Genomic DNA, 23,642 nt, shown 5'->3' with positions numbered 1-23,642 from the left:
TATTGTTATTACTATTATTATTATTATTATTATTATTATTATTATTATTATTGATTTTGGTTTTTCATGACACAGTTTCTCTGTGTAACCCTGGAGGTCCTGGCACTCTCTCTGTAGACCAGGCTGGCCTTGAACTCAGAGATCCACCTGCCTCTGCCTTCGGAGTGCTGGGGTTAAAGGCATGCACCACCACTGCCAGGCCTAAGTAAATAAATCTTAAAAGCAACGTGACAAGCTGGTCATGGTGGTACCCCCCCTGAAACCCCAACACTCAGAAGGCTAAAGCAGGAAGACGATCAGTTTGAGGCCAGCCTGGGCCACATAGTGAGACTGTAGTTGAAACAGACAGACAAAGCAGAGGAACAATCTCTTATTAATCAATTTTAACTTCATGTAAGTAGGCACATTTAACAGTCAGTTGAATGTCATAGTCTTACTTTGTAACATTTTGTTTCTTTCTTGATGGTACATAAAAACAGGGCCTCTTAACAGTAAGTAGCATTTAAGAGCCAAGAAAGTATGAAATAATTAAATAGCAACTTATTTTACACTGATGAGGAAATACCTGTCATGAAGACATGGGAGAACACCCTTCTATGTGCAGTTAGTAATATATTCCTTTCCACCAAACTTGAGGGCATCATTAAGATCATTGTCAACGCTTCTGCTTTGCTCAGGCTCCACTTCCCTTTCTCAGGAAGGAGACACACACTCAGCTCCCTCACCAGCCTCATACACCAGACACTCAGACCACAGCTCAATTAGCAGTCAACTTGAGCCATTTCAGCCGTCAGTGAACAAATGTCATACGGGCAGGACATTAGAACAAAGGCACCTGTTCCAGTGTTCATAGAGACACAGGGTTCGAAGGGTCCTCAGTGAAACCAGACACCAAGGGGTCGAAGGGCATGGTTCTGAAGAGTCAGTGTGATGTTATAAACCGCAAGCTTTCATTGGTTGGGAAAGCTGTTTATTTTGACCCAGGTTTTCTCTTTTTCTCCCTCTGCTTTGCTATATTATTGTTATTATATTGTTGCTATATTATTATCATTACTATTATTGTCTTAGTTAGGGTTCCCATTACTGTGATAAAACACCATGACCAAAAGCAGCTAGAGGAGCAGAGGGTTTATTTCTTCTTACAACCCTTAGGTCACATTCCAACACTTGAGGCAGGACCTGGGACCTGGGAGCTGATGCAGATCCCATGGAGGAGTGCTGCTTACTGGCTTGCGCCTCATCTCTTGCTCAACCTACCTTCTTGAACAGCTCAGGACCACTTGCCCAGGGGTGACCCTGCCCACCGTGGGGGTGTGCCCCCAACATCAGTCGTTCATCAAGAAAGTGCTTCACAGACTTGCTGACAAGCACTCCGATGCATACATGTTCTCAGCTGAGGTTCCTCTCCCCAGACGACTCCAGCTTGTGTCAAGTTGACAGAAATTAACCACGACAGATAGCACATAAAACAGTGGGTTTCGTTGTGCATTTTTACATATATCATTGTACTTTGATCATATTCACTACCTTCCTCCCTTCCCCTTCTGTAAGATGGGAGTGTGTGTGTGTGTGTGTGTGTGTGTGTGTGTGTGTATGTGTGTGTCTGTTAGTGATACCAGGAGTAGAGATAATATCTGTAAAGTACTTGGCAAGAAACAGGGACTCACGAAATTGTAATAAAATCACCTAGGTTATGAGGGGACTGAATGAGCTGTTGTTTGGACAAGGAATGTGGAACTTGTTATTCAAACATAATGTCAGGGCTGGAGGGAGAGATGGCTCAGTGGTTACAAGCCACTGCTCTTACAGAGGATCTGAGTTCGGTTCCCAGCATCCACTTTTGGGACTTCCTGGGATGCCCTCCTGTGACACTAGCGCCCCCCCCCGGGGGGGGGGTACAATGCACTCTTAGAGATGGTTATGGTGGCTCTCACCTATAATCCTCAGCTTTGGGGAGGCCGAGGCAGGAAGACAGCATGAGTTCTTGCACCCACCCCATTTACAGGATGAGTTCCAGGCTAGCCTGGACTGCATGCACTGAGACCCTGCCCTCCAAACCAAAGAAACACGGTAGAAAAGAAATCAGTAAGGAACTGGTTAAGAGCGGGTTTTCCATCCCATAGACGATGAAGTCAGAGTGGCAGAGATCACTGCAAGCTCAGCTCTCCAGAGGCTGAAGCAGGAGGATCCTAAGGCCAGCCTAGACTGCATAGTCTGTCACAAAATAACACAGATTTTTTTTTTAATCCTTTGAGTGAGGCAATGAGGTAGGAAAAGGGTGACTAAGGAAAGTATATCTTGTAGGAAAGTGATGGCACACGCCTTTAATCCCAGCACTCCAGAGGCAGAGGCAGGTGAACCTCTGTGAGTTCGAGGCCAGCCGAGTAGAGAGAGAGAGAGAAAGCCAGAGTGAGAGAGTGAGAGAGAGCCAGAGAGAGAGAGGGAGAGAGAGAGAGAGAGAGAGAGAGAGAGAGAGAGAGAGAGAGAGAGAGAGAGAGAGAGAGAGAGAGAGAGAGAGAGAGAGAGAGAGAGCTATCCAGGACAGCCAGAACTACACAAAGAAACCTTTTCGCGGGGAAGAAAAAAAAAAGTTTATCTGGAGTGGAGGGAGGCGCTGCAGGCCTGGATCGGCGCCCCACCCGGGAGACTGCAGACGGCTCATGTGGGTGGAGCCTGTGGGGACCCCGCCTCGGCCACGCCCCGTACTGCCGCAGCTCCGCCCCAGTCCCCTATCTGCTCCGGTACTAACTGCCCGCCCGCCCTGTGGATCCTGCTGTCCTGCTCGGCCACTGAGTGTCCGCGCCATCGTCCAGATCCTACGGCGACACCATGTTGGGCATGATCAGAAACTCGCTGTTCGGGAGCGTGGAGACGTGGCCTTGGCAGGTTCTGAGCACCGGGGGCAAGGTAGGCCGGCAGGGCTGCACAGAACAGGAGGACTGCGCAGCCGTTCCCACCCTGGCCCCGGGCTGGAGCGGGTGTTACGGGGTTGTGAGTGGGACTGTGACCAAGCTGCCTTCCTGCTGGGACCTCCCTTCACCGCCAGGCACTGGCCCTGGGAAGGAAGGGAGAATGTGTTCGGGCTCAGCCAGAGCAGGACAGGGGAAAGGCTGACTCGAGAAAGGACCCATCCATCTTGGCGAGTGGGACACCGCCTGTTGAATGCATTCGCCCTTTTAAGCATTCCAAACAGTCTGAACTTCTTCCCCCTCTTAGCACAGAGACCTACTCTGTCCTAGGCTGGCCTGGCACTGGCTGTGTAACCCAGACTGGTCCTGAATTCTGTGGCACTGTTTCTGCCTCAGCCTCCCAAATGCTAGGGTTACTGGCATGAGCCACCACGCCTGGCTACAGTCTGAACAATTTTGTTTGCGAGAGACTCTCGGTTGCAGAAACGACTGACAAAAATCCTAGCGAGCAAAAAGAAAACAAACAGCAACAAAACCCAAGTGCAGAAGGAATAGAAAAGGTGTGTGCTGCAGACATGATGTGCAGGTTTGGGAGTGCAGGGGGCCAGCAGGCAGATCTGCTAGGGAGCCATGAGGGGCCCTTCAATCTGTCTTGGGCTATGCAGCGCTGCTTGTGTGGGAGTCCACAGTCAAGAGCGTGTTCAAGGGCTCAGAGCCACACGGTTGCTCATGGTTTATAGAGTTGTTCGTGTTCTGGATGCACAGAACGAGTGAGGAGACACAATCACTGTCTTCTGCCACTGGAGTGGGCAATGGGTTTGCTTTCCTGAAAATTGGGAATTGGGTACTCAGTTATAATTTTGCAGTCGTATATTGTTTTTCCTAAACTATATTTGATTATTGATGGATTGATATTGGGAATTAAACCTAGAGCCTTGTGCTACTTACTGATTGAGTGCTTCGCTTCACCACTGACCTATACCCTCAGCCTGACAGGAATTTGTCTCAATTTAGTCTCTCTTTATAATAATTCTGGATAAAGGCCTGTGTTACTCGGGGGCCAAGTTCTGGAACCTACTACAGTGAGCCTCACACAAACGCCGGCAACTCAACTCTAGAGTAGGCGCGATCATCCAGAGGCCCAGCAAGCCCTCTGACCTCTCCGAGTTTCCCCAGCTGTATATAGAACAAGCAGTTAAAACCCTGATCACAGGGGGACACACGTTCAAAGGCCTTCACCAGCCAGGCAGATAATGATAACAATGGAACTGGCTGGTTAGATCGTAGGGCCCGGTGGTGACTGAAGTGTGCCGAAAATGCTTTACCACCAAGCGACTTCCCAGGACTAGTGTTGCCGAGTTAAGAAAAGCCAGATACCCAAGTTCTCTGTGAGGAATCCCCCAATTTAAAATTAATTATTTTAACAAATAGCACTCTTTTGTGTGCCAACTATGTGTGGGCCATACATCTTGAAAATAAATGAAGAATGGACAAAACCGAGCTGTGTATGATCGATCGCTCATGCCTGCAACCCCAGAATTCAGGAGGCAGAAGCAGGAGGATTGCCACAAGTTTGAGGCCAGTCTGGGCTACATTGTGAGTTCTAAGCTGGAGCTGTATAGTAGAACAGAGTAGGTGAATCCACCAAGGAGTTCTGCCTCATGGAGCTTTTGTTCCAGGGCCAATGAGCAAATAAGAGAGATACACAATGGAACTGGAGAGACAGCACAGGGGTTAAGAGTGTGCACTGCTCCTGCAGAGGACCTGAGTTCGAGTCCCAGCATCCACATCAGGCAGCTCACACCCAAGTGCTGGGTCTGCCGAACGACTTATAGTGTAGTTATATCATTGAAACCTCAAAGACTTTCTTAAGACTTGAACTAAGCCAAATGTGGCCGTGCATGTCTGCAATTCTCAGGAGTGAAGGCAGGAGGGTTGTAAATAAGTCACTTAACATCTCAGCCCCTCAGCCGTCAGATTCTTCAACTGTAAGGGAAGACTAACACTGCCTCTGTGACATTTTATTAAATACTCAAATACATGTAAGCTTTGTGTTTGACACACAGAGTTGGGGTCTGGGTCACAATCCATCGTCTACACCCCTGGCAGGTGGAAAGCTCACTGCAGGCCCCATGTGGCTTTGCGCCATCCACATGCTCAGGGCTGATTCCAGCCAGACCTTATCAGGCTCTTCATTGCTCAGAGGGAGGGAGCAAGGAGCCCTCTGGGCTGAGTTGGGTGGGTCCTGAGAAAGCTTGGAGCAGGGCTGATAGGACTGATTGGTGTCCCTTGGTCCAGCCTGTGCAAATATGTCCAGGACCAACAGCCTGAATTTGAGTCCTGGTTTCATCGTCTTCCCGCTGTGGTCTGGGCATGGTATTGTTCCCCAATACCTCTAAAAATGAAGACTAGAGCACTAACCTCCCCGTGGGCTTGCTGGGGGTATTGAATGAATGGCTGAAGTCACGTTAAGTGTTTCAAGTAATATCAATACATAGAAAGTTCTCTGTGAAGTTAGTAATCTCAACAGTTTCTTCTCACCAGAAAGTAGGCTTCCAAAATCATCATAGGGACCACAGTGACCAGAAAAAAATGACCTTTAGAGGACTCGAAGAGCCCAGAGCAAGAGACGTTCTCGTAAGGCCTTTGGAGTTTGGCCCTCACCCAATTTGTACTGGTTGTTGAATACTGGAGCTTGTGACCACGGGTGCAGATCCTGACCCAGTCAGTATCCAGTTGAGAGCCTCAGCCGATGGGAGGTGGGGAAGGAAGGCTGCTCTTATGTTCCGTGGAACAAGCAAACGCTCTGGGGTGACTGGTGTTGAGAATCAACAGTGTTCACACGGGAGCCTGATTCTTCGAAAAGGTAGAGAAGTCCAGTTAGATAAATACATTCATGTTGAGCTCTATACAGAACTGATGGTTTTCTAGACAGTATCCATTTTCTCTCCCTCCTTCTCTCTCTCTCTCTCTCTCTTCTCTCTCTCTCTCTCTCTCTCTCTCTCTCTCTCTCTCTCTCTCTCTCTCTGCATTTTCTTACTTACTTTCTGCTCTTCAATTTTTGTTTTTATGAAACAGGGTCCTATGCACATAAAAGCCCAGATTGAAACCCCTGATCTTCCCACGTACCACCATGCCTGACTAATATCCATATTCATTCATTCATTCATTCATTTATCTCTTTTTCTTTTTGGGTTCTGGTTTTGTGAAGCAAGGTCTCACATAGCCCCAGGCTGAGCCTCCCCAGTGCTAGGATTATAGGCATGTCCCACTACACACAACTAATGTTCATCCTAACATTTAAATTTTCACAGTGGTCCAGTGATTCAGGTGACAGGTGTGAGCGCGGATGCTGTGAACAAGTGGTACCCACAAGGGACCTGAGCTCACACAGTGTGGCCCAGCCTTTCCCCGGGAGCTGTTATTAGCCAGGTTCTCATGCCTGTGTTGAGCAGTCACTATTGTGGTCCTTGTCAATAAAGTAAAACTGGCTCACTCACAGCCCTCCTTTCCAGAAAACGCTTATAGAACATCCACAACATGCAAGTTGTGGTAATAGACACAGAGAGGTACAGTGGTGGCCCAAACAGTCCTGACCCGCGCTTATGGCTGCCGGTAGGGCTTGCACATATCACATGTCATTATAATTACAAGAAAAGTGTATTGTAAAAGTACAAAGGCCTAGCAAGATACCATAGGGGAATGTGTTTCAGATAGGCCCCTCTCTGAGGGGGTGAATTCCAGATTGGAGGACCTATTAGATGAGTAGGACTCATCTGATGGCAGACACAGGCAGCAGAAAAATCTTCCAGGTGAAGGAAGCAGCAGGAATGAATGGGAACATTCTGGGCGTTAAAGGAAACAGGAACCTGACATGGCTCACACCTGTAATCCCAGCACCCGTGAGGCTGAGGCAGGAGAATTACCATGAGTTTGAGGTTAGAGTGAGACCCTGTCTCAGGAGGGGAGGAGAAGAAAAATAGTAGTGTGACATGGAGGTGCTCTGGGTTCAAGAGGCAGGACAAGGGGACGCTAAGTGATGCCCAGATCATCTGGGTCAGGTAAGGAGTCAGTGATGGGGCTGGAGAGATGGCTCAGCATTTAAGAGCTCTTACTGCTTTTGCAGAGGACCCAGAGTTGGTTCCCAATACCTACAAGGTGGCTCACAACCTCCTATAACTACAGTTCCAGAGGATCTGGCACCTTCTTCTAGCCTCCAAGGGTTCCTTCACACATGGTGCACACATGTACACTCAGGCATATGCATACATGCACATAAAAGAAAATAAATACTGTAAGCATTCAGTGATGAGGGCTGTTAGACGGCGGATTGCTGAGCACAGCTAGATTCATACAGAAGCTCCACATGGGCTTGCTCGCCCACCTCAACCCATTCTGGGCCTTAGTCTCCCCCTCTGCCGATGACTCCCATATTTATTCCTCTTTCTCAGTGTCAGCTTCCTTCTGAGCTCCACACCCTTGTGGCCAACTGCCCCATGGGGCCGTTTGCTCATCCAGGCATCAGATAAACACACAGGCAAGGGCCCCTTTTATTCTAGAAGAATATAGTTTTTGGAGTTTGAAGAGAGAAGTTACTCAGGAGCCAAGGGTGGAATAATAAGAGTTCAGCCTCAAGGTCGATGTTGACTTACAGACCGTCCCCTGGAGCCCTGGACATACCTGCAAAAGCCTGTGATCAATCACAGGGGTCAGCTGAATTAATTTAGAGTAGTCAAAACTGGCAGGCCCACAGTTCACTATCACTGGGCTCAAGGCTGTGAAAGCCAACTGCTACAATAGCCCAAGGTCTCTGCTGGTATCTTTGTTGGCCCTCCTCTGTGGCCACATCCTACTCCATACTCTGTTCCAGCCACAGTGACTTGCTCACATTCTTCCTCATGGTAGTTCTGCTCTTTATCAGCTTTTTTAGAGATTTTATTTCTTTTTAATGTGTATAGGTGTTAGGCCTGAATGTATGTCTGTTCACCACGAGTGTGCATTGCCTTCACATTAGAGTTATAGACCACTGTAAGCTGCCATGTGGGCACTGGAAACTAAACCTGGGTCCTCGGGAAGAGCAGCCATGCTCTTAACCACTGAGCTGAGCTGAGCTGAGCCATCTCTCTAGCCCCGAGGAACTGTTCTTGATTTCTCCGACGATCCCCTCCTCTAACCATCAGCATTTTGGTACATTTTAAAATAATCGTTTGTAGCCAGGAGAAGTAGGGCATTGCCTTTATTCAAAGCAGAGACTGAAGCAGAATTGCAACAATTCAAGGCCAACCTGAGCTTTATAGTGAGTTCCATCCAAGCCAACCTGGGCTACAGAGAGATACCCTGTTGCAAAGAAGAAGAGAGAGAGAGAGAGAGAGAGAGAGAGAGGAGAGAGAGAGAGAGAGAGAGAGAGAGAGAGAGAGAAGAAAAGAAAAAAGAAAGAAACTAAAACTAAACAAATAATTAAATAACTTCTCATTTCTTCTCACCGTCTCCTGTTATTCCCGTCTTACTAATGTCTAGTCTTGAGTCTGCAGCATCTGCCGGAGGTTTGCAACAGTGTTTACTCCAAGAAGCAAACACTGAGCATCCAGGCGGGTGATCTGGAAGCCCCCATAAGTCACTGTGACCTACTGGAACAGGGAGCACACACACAGAGCCCCCAGACTCACCTAAGCAGCCCTGTGCTGTGTTTCAACACTGTCCTGGTGCACTGTACCCCCTCTGATGACAACCTGCTGTCCTCTGGCCTCCCCTTCGCTAGCCTCAGCCTTTCCTGATATCAGAAACTATGATTGAGCTGGGAAGACGGCAGAGTCATCCCAGTGTTTGCCTTGCAAACATGAAGGCCTGTGATCTACCCCTGAACCACGGGAAAAAACTAGGCTGGGTAGCACGTGCTCATGGTCCCAGGACTGGGGAGACAAAACCAGCAGGATCCTTGGGGTTCACTGGCAGCCCTGCCTACGCCCACTTTGTGACTTCCAGGCCAATGAGAGACCCTGTCTCAAAGCAAAACCAAACAAGGGGCCTGGAGAGATGGCTCAGTAGTTGAAAGCAGTGGCTGTTCCTGCAGAAGACCTGGTTCCGTTTCCAGCACCCACATGATGGTTCATAACCATCCATAACTCCAGTTTAAGGGGTCTGATGCCCTCTTCTGACCTCTGGCACACATATATACATTATTTATGTAGGCAAACTCTCATACACATAAATAAATAATTTTGTGTTTTGTTCTGTTTTGTTTCCAAGACAGGGTTTCTCTGTGTAGCCTTAGTTTAGTTCTGTTCTGGAACTCGCTCTGTAACCAGGCTGGTCTTGAACACAAGGATTCGCCCCCTGCCTCCCAAATGCTGGGATATGCACCACCAACCACCCAGCATAAATTTTTTGAAAGGTATTTGGAAATGATATCTGAGACTGTCCTCTTGTTTGCACACACACACACACACACACACACACACACACACACACACAGAAAGTGAATGAACGCAGGTCGTTTCGCACGATAGCACCTGGTACAATGCCCACTCCATAGCAGATATTCAATACTTGTTGATTATTTGCGTAGAAGGAGGAAAGAAAGCCCAAAGAATCGGCTGTCTCTTTTTCCAGTAAGTTCTTGCCACTAACTTCCCCATTTGTTACAGAAGTTAACTGAATAAAATGAATTGAGACTTTGTTCCGAGTTTGTCCTCGCCAACATACAAATGTCTGACCCACATAACACACACAGGCTGACTAAAGAGATGCAGAATGCTGAGTGCATCCCTGCAGCCTTGGAGTCCTGTGACAAGCACTAGAGCAGAGGTTGCGGAACAGAATTCTATTTCCTGTTTCGCCTTTTATCAGCTGGGTCTTGGGCAATCCTGGCTGTCTGATTCTTTGTTTCCTTCGGGATCAATAGAGGTAGATGGACTTTAAAACCATTTGCAGTTCTGAGCCTCTGGGATTCCCATGGTTGAGTTTCGAGAAGTTAAAACATTACATATAACAGAATCAAGGTGTGAGGGGGGTTCACAAAGAGAGGGCTGTTACAGAGCGTTCTGCTGTGGTGCACCCAGAGTTTGCTCTGAAGGCTGTTTGGAAGTATCAGTCGTACTAACTGGAAGCCTCCCGGTGAAGGGAGAAGCTCCCGGTGGGTCCTTGGTGTTACCAGATGAGATGGCCCAGAGTCAAGGCTGTTTAGTTGACCCTCAGTTCTTGGTTTGATTGCAATTCTCCTGTCTCATAGGAAGGGGTTTTCATTCTTTCTTTTATTATTTAATTCTTTGACAACTTCATACATGTACATAATCAATTTTGGTTCTCTACATTCTCTACTATTTTGTCTCCTCCCCCAGCCTTCTCCCCCAAACCCCCCCTTCCTGTTGTCATGTCTCTCTCTCTCTCTCTCTCTCTCCTCTCTCTCTCTCTCTCTCTCTCTCTCTCTCTCTCCCTCCCTCCCTCCCTCCTTCCCTTCCTCCCTCCCTCTCTCCCTCCGTGTGTGTGTGTGTGTGTGTGTGTGTGTGTGGTGTGTGTGTGTGTGTGTGTGCTTTCCTGCATGAGCATGGGTAGAATATGGCAACGTATCAGTGGATACACCATGGAAGAAAATGATAGCCCTTTCTCCAGCCACCATGAACTGTCAGGGCATGAGAAATACTTACTTTTTGACAAATTGCAGATAGCCCAGGCTGACCTTGAACTCAAACTTCTTCTCCCTCCTGCCCCTGTTACCCCAGTGCTAAAATGATAGGCAAATACTACCACAGCTTTGTAAATGTGAGGCAAGCGCCCTACATGTGAGCTATGCCCTGTTTTTGAATGGGAGCTTAACCATGAATTTGATACTCAGAGTCTGCATTAAATTTTCCTGGCTCTGGGCATGGTGGTGCGTGCCTTTAGTCCCAGCACTGGAAGGCAGGGGCATGTGGCTCTCTGTGAATTTGAGACCAACCTAGTCTACACAGCAAGTTCCAGGCTAACCAGGACTACGTAATGAGACACACACCCCCTCCTCTGCAAAACATAACAAAAAACAAATTAAGATCAAATTTCCCTATCTTCTTTCTCATTATTCACCTTTAATTTGTACTACAAAAACAATAGGTTTTTTTTTTGCATTCCAAATATGAAGTCAGAGTATTAAATGTACTTGTTCCAACTACAGAGACCACCCACAACGGCACAGTCCTGCCTAACTTTTCCTTTCTCCTCTTCCAGCCCTAGGAGTCAAAGTCTCCTCTCCAGGCGAGAATCTTCCACATAAAATGGTACAGGAAAAACCCTGTTTGATAAGCCTTGTGAACCAGCCAGCTCCTCAGTCATGTGTCCCATTTTCATAATCACTAAAGGAGAAATAAATAGCCTTTAATCAAATAAACACCTAGTGCTTCACATCATGGAAAATTGTGTGGTTTAGTTCTTGTCCACAAAGACTTTATTTTTCAACTACAACAGTGTCCATTGCCAGACAGTAAAATCATGAGAGGCCAAATTTACTTTTAGTGCACTAAGATAAAATTCACTCAACCAGAGTAGAGGGAAGAGACTAGAAAGAGACCCACTGTCCCTTGTCATGATGGGGGAAGTGTTATTTCGCAGAACTTTGGTCCAGCCACATGTACATTCATGATTAAACCTGATGTAGACATATTTTTCTTTTTGTGGATTGTAATTTTTTTCTTCTTTGAAAGAACAAACACAAAGTTTGAGAAACACTACCTTCTTGGATGTCCAGGAACACACAATTCTATCATAGAGAGACATCGCAGGACAGGGTGAACGGGGCAAGATGCAAAAGGAGAGCTGCAGAAGTGTTTGCCGTAAGTCTGAACACCAGGGAAAGGTTAATGGCCATAGGACAGGGGCTCGGTACCAAGGCCAGACCTTAGCAGAGAAAGGCTTTGTGTGGGAAGAGAGATACCATGAGGTTTGAGCAGGGAGGCTGGGAATGGGGCTCAGAGGTAGCACTGTCAGAGCAGCATTGAAAACCCATCATGGGAAAGCTGTTACCCTTCGAGCCCAAAGAATGGGATCTACCCCTGAATGGAAACACACCATTGCCTCCCTCCATAAGAGTTCATGCAGTTGGGCAAGCTAGCCACCCAGCCAGGGGCCAAGGGACCACCCTCAGGAAGGCAGGTTTGCCATAAACCATACTAAAGAGATTGGAGAAATACTTATCCATTTAATGAGATAATAACACACTTTTCCATCCCAGAATTCCAGCCCTTAGTAGCAGACAGAGCTGTAGTCAAGCCTGCCTACTTTTCTGGTTTACTCAGAAAAGCACGCCTTTAGTCCCATCACTTGGGAGCCAGAGGCAGGCCGATCTCTGTGAGTTCGAGGCCAACCTTGTTACAGAGCAAGTTTCAGGACAGCCAGGGCTGTTACACAGAAAAACCCTGTCTCAAAAAAACAAAAGAAAAGAAAAAAGGAAGAAAAGAAAAGCAACACCTTTCTCTACTTCTCCACGCCTCCCTTCCAAACACGCTTCCCCTTCACTTCAGCCTCGCTTCTCTAAGGCTCCCCCCACCCTGCGGATGTGCAGTAAACTTTCTCATCAGGCTTTCTTGTTGGGACCACCAGCCCCCAAATCATGACACAGAGACTTAATAATTATGAAAGCTTGGTCTTTAGCTTAGGCTTGTTCCCAACTAGCTCTTACAACCAAAATTAACCCATTTCTATCAATATACATTCCACCTCTTGGCTTCTACCTCTCTTCCATTCTGTATGTCCAACTTACTCCACTCTCACTGGCGTCTGTCATACGCCTGGATTCATCTCCAGTTCCTCTCTCTCCCAGGAAGTCCTGCCTATTCTCTCTTGCCTAGCTATTGGCCATTCAGCTCTTTATTAAACCAATCGGAAGGCACCTGACAAAGACACATCTTCACAGTGTACAAAAACGTTATCCCACAACATGGATGGCCTCCGTGTGCGCTTAAGTCCAATGGCATGGCTCTCCTTTCTCTGCCCGGTCTTCCTCCTTCAGACCGCTGTCGAGACTCATAGCTCACCTGCCCTGGGGTTTCTCTTTCAAATGCTGATAGGCTTCTTTTTGAGTCTGCTTTTAAGTTCCTATATTAATGAGTCTAAGAACCCCAAGAGGGACCCCCACTTCTTCAGTAGCACAGCAACTCCAGTGGGACGCCACAGATTTCTTGATTACATTTTCTTGGGTCCCATCCCCAGCTCCAAAAGAAATAAATACAGAAATAGAGAAAAGAGAGAAAGATGGGACAGTGGCTAGCTCCGTGGTAGAGCTACACACACACACACACACACACACACACACACACACACACACACACACACACGCAAGCACGGCCCTGGGCTCTCTCCCTCTCGACACCAAAATAAACACAACAGAGTTGGGATGTTAGAGAGTCTAGAAGCTGTTGAAGAACACAGAAGAACATAAGCACTTCTTTCTCTGGTGCTGAGGGCCTCACCCACGATAAGCAAGCACTCACTGCTGAGCTGCATCCCAGCCCTCCACCTTAACTCTTCCTTACTCACAGCCACAACACTAGAATGAGGCTGTTCCTGGGATTTTCAGTTTCGGGGGGATTGTTGTTATTAATTAATTAATTAACTAATTAATTAATTTCGCTTGTTTTCTCCATTCTGTGTTTTTCTTTACTTTTTCTGGCATGTCCTAAATGTTGAAGCTTCTAATCTTTTTTGTTTTGATTATAGTTAGTTAGTTAGTTAGGGGTGTGTGTGTGTGTGTGTGTGTGTGTGTGTGTGTTCGTTCATGTGAGAGAGCACACCACGGCACACATGTGGCAGTCAAAGGACAACTTGCAGCAGTTGGACCTCACCGTCTACCACACAAGACCTGAGAACGAACTCAGGTCATCAGGCTTGGTGGCCAGTGCCTTTACCTGCTGAGCCAACACACTGCGGCCTCTCTTATTAATGTTTTAAATGAGTATCTAAGATAACAAGCTTCATTAGGAGATTTTCATCATGTATATCTACATGTCATTATACTTTGCTCATATTTGTTCCCAACATTTCTCCTCCTCCCTCTCCACATCCACAAAAGAAAACAAGATAGCTTGTCTTGACCCTTCTACTCTCCCTTTAGACCTCTTCCTCTTCTGTAGTCCACACGCATGCCACGTGTGTATGTAGTGTGTGTATGTAGTGTGTATATAGTGTATGTAGTGTGCCACACATGAGGAAATGTGGAGTCTGTCTCCCCGAGCCTGGATTGATTCACTCGACATGGTGCCCTCCACTTCCATCCATTATTTTCCTGCAGAAGTTGATTTCCTCTTCTTTACAGCTCTGTGTCCACTGCTCTGTTGGTGGGCATCTAGCTGGCTCCATGACTGGGTTACTGTGAGTAACACAGTAACAAGCATGGATGTCTGGACCTCTGTGGTGTGCTGACCTGGGTTCCGTCAGGTCTATTCCCGGAAGTGGCCTAGCTGGGTCATGTGGTAATTCTTAGTGTTCTGAGGACCTTCCAAACTGATTTCCATAGGAGCTGAAGCGCTTTGCATCCCTTCGGCGGTTTAAATGGTTCCTCTTTCCCTGCGTCCTTGTCCTCGCCAGCGTGTGCTGTCAGGGTCATTTGGTTGCTGCTGTGACCGCCACTGCTGCAGCCGCCTCTGCTCCTCCTCCTCCCCCTCTGCCCCTGCCCCTCCCCCTCTGCCCCTTCCCCTCCCCCTCTGCCCCTTCCCCTCCCCCTCTGCCCCTTCCCCTCCCCCTCTGTCCCTTCCCCTCCCCCTCTGTCCCTCCCCCTCTGCCCCTTCCCCTCCCCCTCTGTCCCTTCCCCCTCCCCCTCTGTCCCTCCCCCTCTGCTCCTGCCCCTCCCCCTCTACCCTTCCCCCTCCCCCTCTGTCCCCTCCCCCTCCCCCTCTGTCCCTTCCCCTCTGCTCCTGCCCCTCCCCCTCTACACCTCCCCCTCCCCCTCTGCTACTCCCCGCCCCCACTCTGCTTTTCCTTTGTCTAGCTTCTTTGGGAATTTTTATTTGGTAGAAAGGAGGATTTGGGAGGGGGTGTTTATTATTTTTTGGTTTGATTTGTTGTAATTATTATTTTGCTTTATGAGACAGAATATCATTGTAGCCCAGGCTAGCCTAGAACTCTTGCTCTTTCTGCCTCTACCTCCTAAGTGCCGCCCAGGCCAGCCTTCACTTCTTCCCTTGCTAACTCCCTTATCACCTTCTCCTGTATTGTTCTTAAATTTCCCGTATGTTTGCAGTAACGTTATCGTCTAACCTTTCTGGGGATTTTTTTTTCTTATCAGTTAGCAGATTTTAAAAGATTATTTATTCATTTTTAATTATGTGTATGTGAGTTGGGGTACCCCCCAGAGTCCAGAGGCAACAGAGAGTTGTGAGCTGCCCAACATGGGTGCTGGGATCGAAACGTGAGTCCTCTGCAATAGCAGTACACGTTCTTCATACTGAGCCACCGCTCCAGCACCCCCTAGTTCTTTCTTTTTCTCTTTTTTTAATCTCCAAAAGCTTTTTTGATCTCTCGGTGTTCCATTTTTTGTGGTGTTTCCAGCATTCTGAGGTACAATAGCTTCTTTATCTCCCTCAGAATATCAATCATAAATTTCTTTGTCGTTTGGTAGTAGTGATTTTGCTTTGAGACTGCATGTCATGTAGCCCAGGCTGGCCTTCCTATGTAGCTGAGGATAACCTTGAACTCCTGTTTCCACATCCCAAGTGCCACAGTTACACGCATGCGCTATCCCTTCCTACAAGATTTTTAAGTGACTTTTGATATTCTACATTTACAAAAACCTCAAAATCAGTCAAGTGTAGGGCACACGCCTGTAATTCCAGTACTCAGGGGAGGGAGCAGAGGCAGGTGGATTTCTGAGTTTGAGGACAGCCTGGTCTACAGCGTGAGTTCCAGGATCTATGGTTCTTCATATGGAGTCCGCCTCTACACCATCACCAGCCACTCTGGGGAGTTCCTTGCCGCTTTGAGCTCCTTTGTGCTCCTCACTGTGTCTCCTGACTCCCCAGGAAGAAGTCTCCTATGAGGAAAGAGCCTGTGAAGGAGGGAAGTTTGCCACTGTGGAAGTCACAGACAAGCCTGTGGATGAGGCTCTCCGGGAAGCAATGCCCAAGATCATGAAGTATGTGGGCGGCACCAATGACAAGGGTGAGCACCCCGGAGGGCCAGGGCTTTGTGTGAGCTCATGTCACCCGAGAGAATTTCAGGGAGTGGCTATAGACACTGGTATGCCCAGATCATGGGGACCCCAAAAGATCACCACGGAGACCAAATCCCACACGTAAAAGCAAAGAGCCTTTATTTCAAGCTCCAGAGCTTGGTCCCTCTGTCTGTCCAACACAGCGGTGAGAGCAGAGAGCCCTGAGCTCAGGTGGGGCAGAGTTTTTATCATAGCAGAGGTTGGGGTGAGGGGATTTCCAGGGTCCAGGATCCTGACTGGCTAACAATTGTCTAGGGGTATCTGTAAAACAAAAAAATAGGTGTGTGCTAGACTCAAGGACATCTGGCCAACTTATCTAATGGTTGGAATGTTTGGGATGCCAGGTACTTCCTCACACCTGGGTGGATCCCTGGGTGGTATCAGCTTAAGGCTTTTCCTGGATCTGGGTGTTGCCTGCCAGTAAGCCTGTCACAGAAGCTGTGTCTAGGCCCCTAAGCCTGTTATGGCTGCTGGGTGGTCAAGCTATTTTGGGGCCCCTTCACAACACCTGGACCTGCCTATTCCAATGTTATATGCACGAAGTTCATGGCAGGAAGCTCTGCTATCAGATTGCTCTGATGTCAGCCTAGCCTGCCTTACTGTGTGATATACATGTTCTCTGTTACTCAATTTGTGGTTCTTTCCAAGTACGGAGCCTCTGGAACCAGAGACTTGCTCTCTGGTTTGATTGTGTTTTCTAACACTACAGTGTTCACTGGGTCCTTGGATTGGGTGAATGGGCAAAGCACTCCCATAGCAAGCTGAGTTCTGTGCAAGGCATGATTGTCATCTGACTGGAAACTGCTAGCACTGGGCTGGAAACCTGTTAGCCCTTCGACTGTTAGCTGCAAAGGCCCAGTGAACTGTGAGTGTAGCAGCCTCAGACTCAGTTCTGGTGGCTGAAGACCTGTGAACTCTTAAGCCATTCCTGGCTTTAGGACATAGCAGCCCCTGCTGGCTGCCCCCTCCTCCAGCCCCATTTCTGAAATGACTGTCATACTCTTATCTCCAGGATATAAAAGTAAGAGTTATTTGCACAAATCTAATTAGATATTCTTAGTGCCTGAAATGTTTGTTGCTCATTTAAAAAAAAAACAAATTGTCTTGGAAGAGAAATTAAATTCATGGCCCTCAGAGGCTCAGTCTAACGCCTGCTTCCCTCTGTGTTCTGATGTCTTCAGGAATTGGCATGGGCATGACAGTGCCCATTTCTTTTGCTGTGTTTCCCAATGAAGATGGCTCCCTACAGAAGAAACTGAAAGTCTGGTTCCGGATCCCAAACCAGTTTCAAAGCAGCCCACCGGTTCCCAGTGATGAGAGCGTGAAGATCGAGGAGCGGGAGGGCATCACTGTCTATTCCAAGTAAGGAGACGGGTCTTAGCATCCTCTGATAGCGCTTGAGGTCACAGCCACTCCTTGGATCTTCTCAATGAACGTTTATATTGGCTGTTCACTGTTGCTTAATTAATTTCAACGAAGAAATGCTGAATCGTGACAGTCGGCCACTTTAACTTCTTCAGGTCGGAGCGCACATGCATTTGCAGTTCATCTGGATAAATGCCTGGGCCTGTTGCAGTATTAATAGGTAGAAAGAGTCGCCCTCAGCCTAAGCCTAAGATGAATTATCCATTGCAGGGTCTTAGAAAAATCATGGGATATATAAGTCAATCGTAGTTTGGGCTCACGGATACATGGCAATATAACAACTGGGGGACATGATTTACACCCCACACTTCCTTTGAATGTGGAAGGGGAGGGAGTGTTTGCCAGAGCTGAACAGCCCCCACTCCGACCCCACCTACTTGTTCCTAGTCTGTAGTCATATAGCAAAGGACACATCCACTCTCTTGTCCTCCTGGTTCCGTCTCAAGGATTCCTTTGCAGTTACATTTCTTCACTATAGAAAGCAGTGGGGGCAAACTGTTGCCTGCTTCTGTTTTACTTCGTTTTGTTTTCTTGGAGCCGGGAATTGAACCCAGAACCCCAGACATGCTAAGCTTGTACTCTGCCCCGAGCTACTCACATCCCGAGCCTGGTGCATGGTCCCTAGTCTGCCCTGCAAGTCAAGTCTCTTAGAAAACTGGTGACCCTGTTTGTCTAAATCCCACTGTGTAATGGTCGCCTAACCTGTTTCAGAAGACCAGGATCTTCTTCAGGACTAGTCATGGGTTGGGGCTTGGGTTCTGCTCAAGACCAGTTTCGTGAAAATTAACTAACAAACGATCTTGCGCTGCAGTTTCTGTCCACTACAAGACCCCCAACCCATACAAAGTTGACCAACAGGCTTCCCTGTTCCAGTTCCTCCTCTGAGGGTGGGACTTCCTTCCCCAGAGCTAGCTTAGACTCATTCCTTAGAAGGCTAGTGTTAGCCTGCCTGCTGTGGCCGCTCTTTGGCCGGGTGAACAGAGCCCCCCAGAGGACAGAGGTGTAATGCAGCTGTGCTGCTGCCAAGGGAACCCTCAAGTCCTGTTTCTTTCTGCCCCAGTCCTCATTCAGACTCCCAGCCTCTGTGCAGAGGCTTCTGAGAACTCTAAGAGGAGTCAGGACTAAGGGATTCAAAATTTAAGGAAGCACTGACTCCTGCGGTCACCCAAGTGCAGGGTGAGCCCCGAGAGTAAGAGCCTCCTTAAATCTCATGCCCTGGATGTCTACTGGTCTCACTGTCACCCCCAGCTCTGTCTTGCCCATCCTCCTTCCGGCAGTTTGAGAGGTGACCTGGTGCAAAGTATAAGCTGATATTATGTGGTATGATTCTCAGTTCCGCTGCAGAACAGAAAGATTATGCTTTAGAAGTTACTAAGCCTCTTTAAGGCTTAGCTCCCCCATCAGTTAAGCACTGCTGACATAACCAACATCCTGGGGTTACTGCGAAAGGCTACCTGTTTGTAAGTTACTAAATGCTGTGTGACCTATTATTCCTTATCTAGTCATTATCTGAAGATGGACACACTTGAATCACCCCTTACCCCAGCCCCAGCGCATGTCCTTTATCCTTTGGTCCATTCCTCCCGCAGAAGCCAAGTCTCTTCTAAGCGATTGGTGACTCCGAATTTGTTAAAAATCCCAGTGTGACAGGTACCCGACCATGAACAGAGGAGGACGAGCATCTTCAGCAGTGGCAGCCACAGGTGCAGATGCAGCTAATTGCTAACCATTTGTTCATCCAGACTCAGAATAATGAGCTGGTACTGTGTTAGTTACTTTTCTGTTGTTGGGATAAATCCCATGACCAGAAGTGGCCTGTGGAGGAAAGAGTTTATTTTGTCAAAGGTTCCAGAGGGAGAGTCCATAAATGGTGGGTGGTGCACAGCGGCAGGAGGCAGGAGTTAGAAGCTGAGAGACGGCAACCTCGACAGAAAACACAAAACAGAGAGGAAAGAGGATGCGGCAAGACTATAAACAACTAGAGCCCACATCCAGTGACATCCTTCCTCTGGCAAAGTTTCACAATGTCCCCAAAGAGCACCACTAACTGGGGACCAAGTGTTGAAATATCTGAGCCTCTGGGGGACAGTGTGCACCCAAACCACCCCAATATAATTGCTTTTGTCCTTAAATATTTTATGGAAATTCTCATGCTAAGCACACTCTACTACGGAGTAGCACCCCAGCCACCTATGAAAGACAGAGAGCAGATGATAGTGGACGTTTGCACCCCCCCCCCCCCCACTCACCATGGAGGAGAGCAGATGATAGTGGACATTTGCACCCCCCGCTCACCATGGAGGAGAGCAGAAGGTAGTGAAACCATTTGCATCCCCCACTCACCATGGATGGTCAACTCAGGGACAGTTTCCTGTCATACAGTGACAGGGAAAATACCCTAAACTACTTTTTTGAGTCATTCCGGGCATTATATGATTTCATCCGTTATATGATTTATCCATAAATATTTTAATGGGACTACTGAATATTTTTTAAAAATACAATCATAATACCATGCTACTTCTCAATGTTAACAGTAATCTCTTAAATTCTAATAATATAAACTAGTTATTTATCTAGATATTTATTTGTTTATTTAATTACTTATTTATTTTGGTGTTTGAGGCGGGGTCTCATAATGTATTCCAAGCTGGCCTTGAGTTGTGGGATTTCAGGCATACATGACCATGACTGACTGACCCATCATTTTATAGTTCACTTTTAAGGTTTATTTAAACCCGTGCATGCTTTGTGATTTTTTATTGTCTATGTGTGAAATGTGTTCATGACTGTGGGCATGCTTGTTCCACACATGTGTTGGAGGTCAGTGAACAACTTTTGGTAGTCAGTCCTCTCCTTCTGTTGCTCGTTTGGGGGATCAAACTCGGGTCATTAGGTTCGTACGGCAAGCACTTTTACCTGCACAGACATCTGGCCTCCATCAGTCTGTTTTAAGTTTTTTCAACCTATAATTCTCCACACCACAGAACGTATTCAGTTGCTCTTGTGGTTGGTGGATCCCTGCCCTGTTGTTTCCCAAAAGTCTCCATCTTGCTGCTTGGATCTATGCGGCATTTTAACACGTCCCTTTGCCCCGTGTTGCCTGTAGGCTGGTATTTGGTCCTAGAGATGCATTCAGATTGAGGCTTTCGAGTTTGGAGCAAAAGTATTTCCTAGGTGCTTAGCCCTGTTAAGGGCTCCCGTGTCTCTAGGTGCTGAGTCCTGCTAGGGCTCCCGTGTCTCTAGGTACTGAGTTCTGGTGGGCTCCCGTGTCTCTAGGTACTGAGTTCTGGTGGGCTCCCATGTGTCTAGGTACTGAGTTCTGGTGGGCTCCTGTGTCTCTAGGTACTGAGTTCTGGTGGGCTCCCATGTGTCTAGGTACTGAGTTCTGGTGGGCTCCTGTGTCTCTAGGTACTGAGTTCTGGTGGGCTCCCATGTGTCTAGGTACTGAGTTCTGGTGGGCTCCTGTGTCTCTAGGTACTGAGTTCTGGTAGACTCCCATGTGTCTAGGTACTGAGTTCTGGTGGGCTCCTGTGTCTCTAGGTACTGAGTCCTGCTGGGGCTTCTGTGTCTCTAGGTACTGAGCTCTGGTGGGACTCATGTGTGTCTAGGTGCTGAGTCCTGGTTGTGCTCCCGTGTGTCTAGGTACTGAGTCCCGCTGGGGCTCCTGTGTCTCTAGGTACTGAGTTCTGGTGGGACTCCTGTGTGTCTAGGTACTGAGCCCTATTGGGCTCCGGTGTCCGCTAACCTTGGACGTTGCTGTTTATGTGCCTGTCCCATTGGAGCTTACCAGATAATGTCCCCTGTTTGCATCTTCGTTTATCAGCTGGCATACCTCACCAAAGTCTCCCCTCGTGTCTGCTTACTTTTACAAGGTGGAGTCATATAGGAAGAGCAGGTGCACGGCTGCTACCTTCTCCTCCGCTGCTAGGCTCTAGAGTGACCGTTTCTTTCCCTGATGTCTTCCAAAGGCAGTGAGTGATCTTCCTCTGTTCGTTTGCTTTTGATTTTACTACCAACAGAAACACATGACTTAAACATGCTGGGTGCATTGCCCTACTTCACACTTGTTCTTTGTTGTGTTTCACTTTTCTTTTTTGGCTTAAAAAAATCTGTCCATTCATTGTGGGTGTAAACGCAGGTATGGGTATGCCGTGGAGAGGGTGTGAAGGTCAGGACAGCTTTGGGTGTTGATCCTTGGTGTTCGCTTTGTCTGAGACAGACTGTCTGTTCTTTTTCTACTACGCACACCAGGTCAGTTGGCCTGCAAGCTTCCTGGGAGTCTCCTGTCCCCACTTCCTGTCCCCCCAGTAGAGCGCTGATATTACAGGTGTTCTTGCTATGTGTCTGGCTTTTATTGTGGGGACTGCAGACTCAATCTCAGGATCTCATGCAAGCACTTTTACCACTGAGCCATTTCCCCAGCCCTGCCCTCCCTTTGTGAGACAGGGTCTCAGGATCCCACACTAGCCTTGGACTCACTATAAAGCCAGGGATGACCTTGAACTTCTGATCCCCAATGCCTTCACCCTCTGAGTCCCGGGATTACAGGTGTGCACCACCACATCAGGCTCCGAGGATTTTATTCTCACTGATGTTCAAATTGTCTCACTTGGGCCAGTAGAACCCATTTTGGTTCATGTTGGTCTCAATCCTTTGACACCTCTCAGCAGCTTCGGTGTCTTCCTGGCTTTCAAGCACATCTTACTATTTCTGCTCTCAGGCTAGAGTTAACCATCCTCTAAGGAACCTGGTTTCTTTTGTTTTAATTTTTTATTATTTTTATGTGCATTGGTATTTTGCTGTGTGTGTCGGGTCCCCTGGAACTGGAATTACAGACAGTTGTGAGCTGACATGTAGATGCTGGGAATTGAACATGGGTCCTTTGGAAGAGCAGTCAGTGCTCTTAACCACTGAGCCATCTCTCCAGCCCAGGAACCTGGTTTCTTATGATGGAAAAGGGCCTTTAGATAAAGGGTAGATTAGGACCAGGGAGATGGCCCTGTGGGTGTGAACAGTCCACACAAGCCTGCTAACCCACATGAAAACACAGATGCAGTGTCATGCATCGGCACCCTCATCACCCCTATGGTGCCATGGGCAGTGGGGACAGGAGAACTATCTGGAAGCTCATAACCCAGCTATCCTGGGCTTTAGCTGGGCTATACAGTGAAAGCGCAAAAACAAAAGACCCCTGCCTTGACAAAGTGGAGGAGAGAATCAGCTCCCCAAGGTTGTCCTCTGACCTCCACATGTGCATCATGGCCTGTGCAAGCTTGCACACACATACACAATACACATGTGTAAATAAATAATTAAATAAATAAATATTAAAGGGTCGATTAAGGGGCTGGAGAGATGGGCCAGTTGATAATATTGCTTGCCATGGAAACCAGAGGACCTGAGTTTGGGTCCCCAGCACTGATGTGACAAAGAAAAGGCCAGGTACAGCAATTCACATTTCTAATTCCAGTGTTGGGGAGGCAGAGACAGGAAGATCTCCGGTGCTTCTTGGCCAGCCACTCTAGGAAAATCGGTGAGCTCCAGGTTTAGGGAGAGACATCTCAAACATTAAAGTGGAGAGTAATAAGGAGGACATCAGTTATCCGCTGGCCTTCACACATGTGTGCATGCATGCCATCATATACATACATGAACACACCTCTACACAACACGCACATAACATGAATCCACAGGAGGGAGGGAGGGAGGGAGGGAGGGAGGGAGGGAGGGAGGGAGAGAGAGAGGAAGAGTTGAGCCAGGTCTGTGGAATTTTATGAACTCCAAACACATGAAGGTGGCACATATCTGTAACCCCATCACTTGGGGGTTTGGACTAGAAGGATTACAAGTTTGAGGCTAGTCCAGGGAACATAGTGAAACCTTGCCTCAAACAAACCAAAACAAAATGTAAAAGTACCAAATTCTGCATTTATTTAGCCTTGCTCCAGGGATGAGTGTTTTATAACCAAACATAATTCTAACTTATCGTGAGATTATTCCCACGTTGGCCACACGGTGTCACCACAAATCAAATGTACATTTGCAGCACTGGGATCTTGGGTTACTGTTGATTCAGCTGGAAGCAGGGCTGTAAGACAAGCAGCAGGACTATTTCTAACCCAGAAGTACTGTTT

The 23,642-nt window shown here is 47.7% G+C and overlaps 1 protein-coding gene across 2 annotated transcripts in view; it reads left to right on the top strand.

The window, feature by feature from the left end:
* The first annotated feature begins 2,705 nt into the window (after positions 1–2,705).
* The window catches only part of Hebp1 (heme binding protein 1), a 28,415-nt gene continuing 7,478 nt past the window's right edge, over positions 2,706–23,642 (top strand). Inside the window, exons 1-4 of one of the 2 annotated variants that reach the window (XM_052720740.1) lie at positions 2,706–2,907; positions 15,890–16,028; positions 17,262–17,442; positions 21,381–21,498. In XM_052720740.1, coding sequence (XP_052576700.1) covers positions 2,830–2,907; positions 15,890–16,028; positions 17,262–17,442; positions 21,381–21,483 — 501 coding nt within the window. In that variant the 5' untranslated portion in view covers positions 2,706–2,829 and the 3' untranslated portion in view covers positions 21,484–21,498. Of the gene's footprint in view, positions 2,908–15,889; positions 16,029–17,261; positions 17,443–21,380; positions 21,499–23,642 lie in introns of those variants that run through there. The other variant, XM_052720739.1, reaches the window with a different exon arrangement.

The sequence above is a fragment of the Peromyscus californicus genome, unplaced genomic scaffold (assembly GCF_007827085.1).
Source record: "Peromyscus californicus insignis strain IS unplaced genomic scaffold, ASM782708v3 Scaffold_6__1_contigs__length_162567912, whole genome shotgun sequence".
Classification (NCBI taxonomy): domain Eukaryota; kingdom Metazoa; phylum Chordata; class Mammalia; order Rodentia; family Cricetidae; genus Peromyscus; species Peromyscus californicus.
Note: the sequence above shows the minus strand (reverse complement) of the source record. Positions and strands in the feature narration are given on the sequence as shown.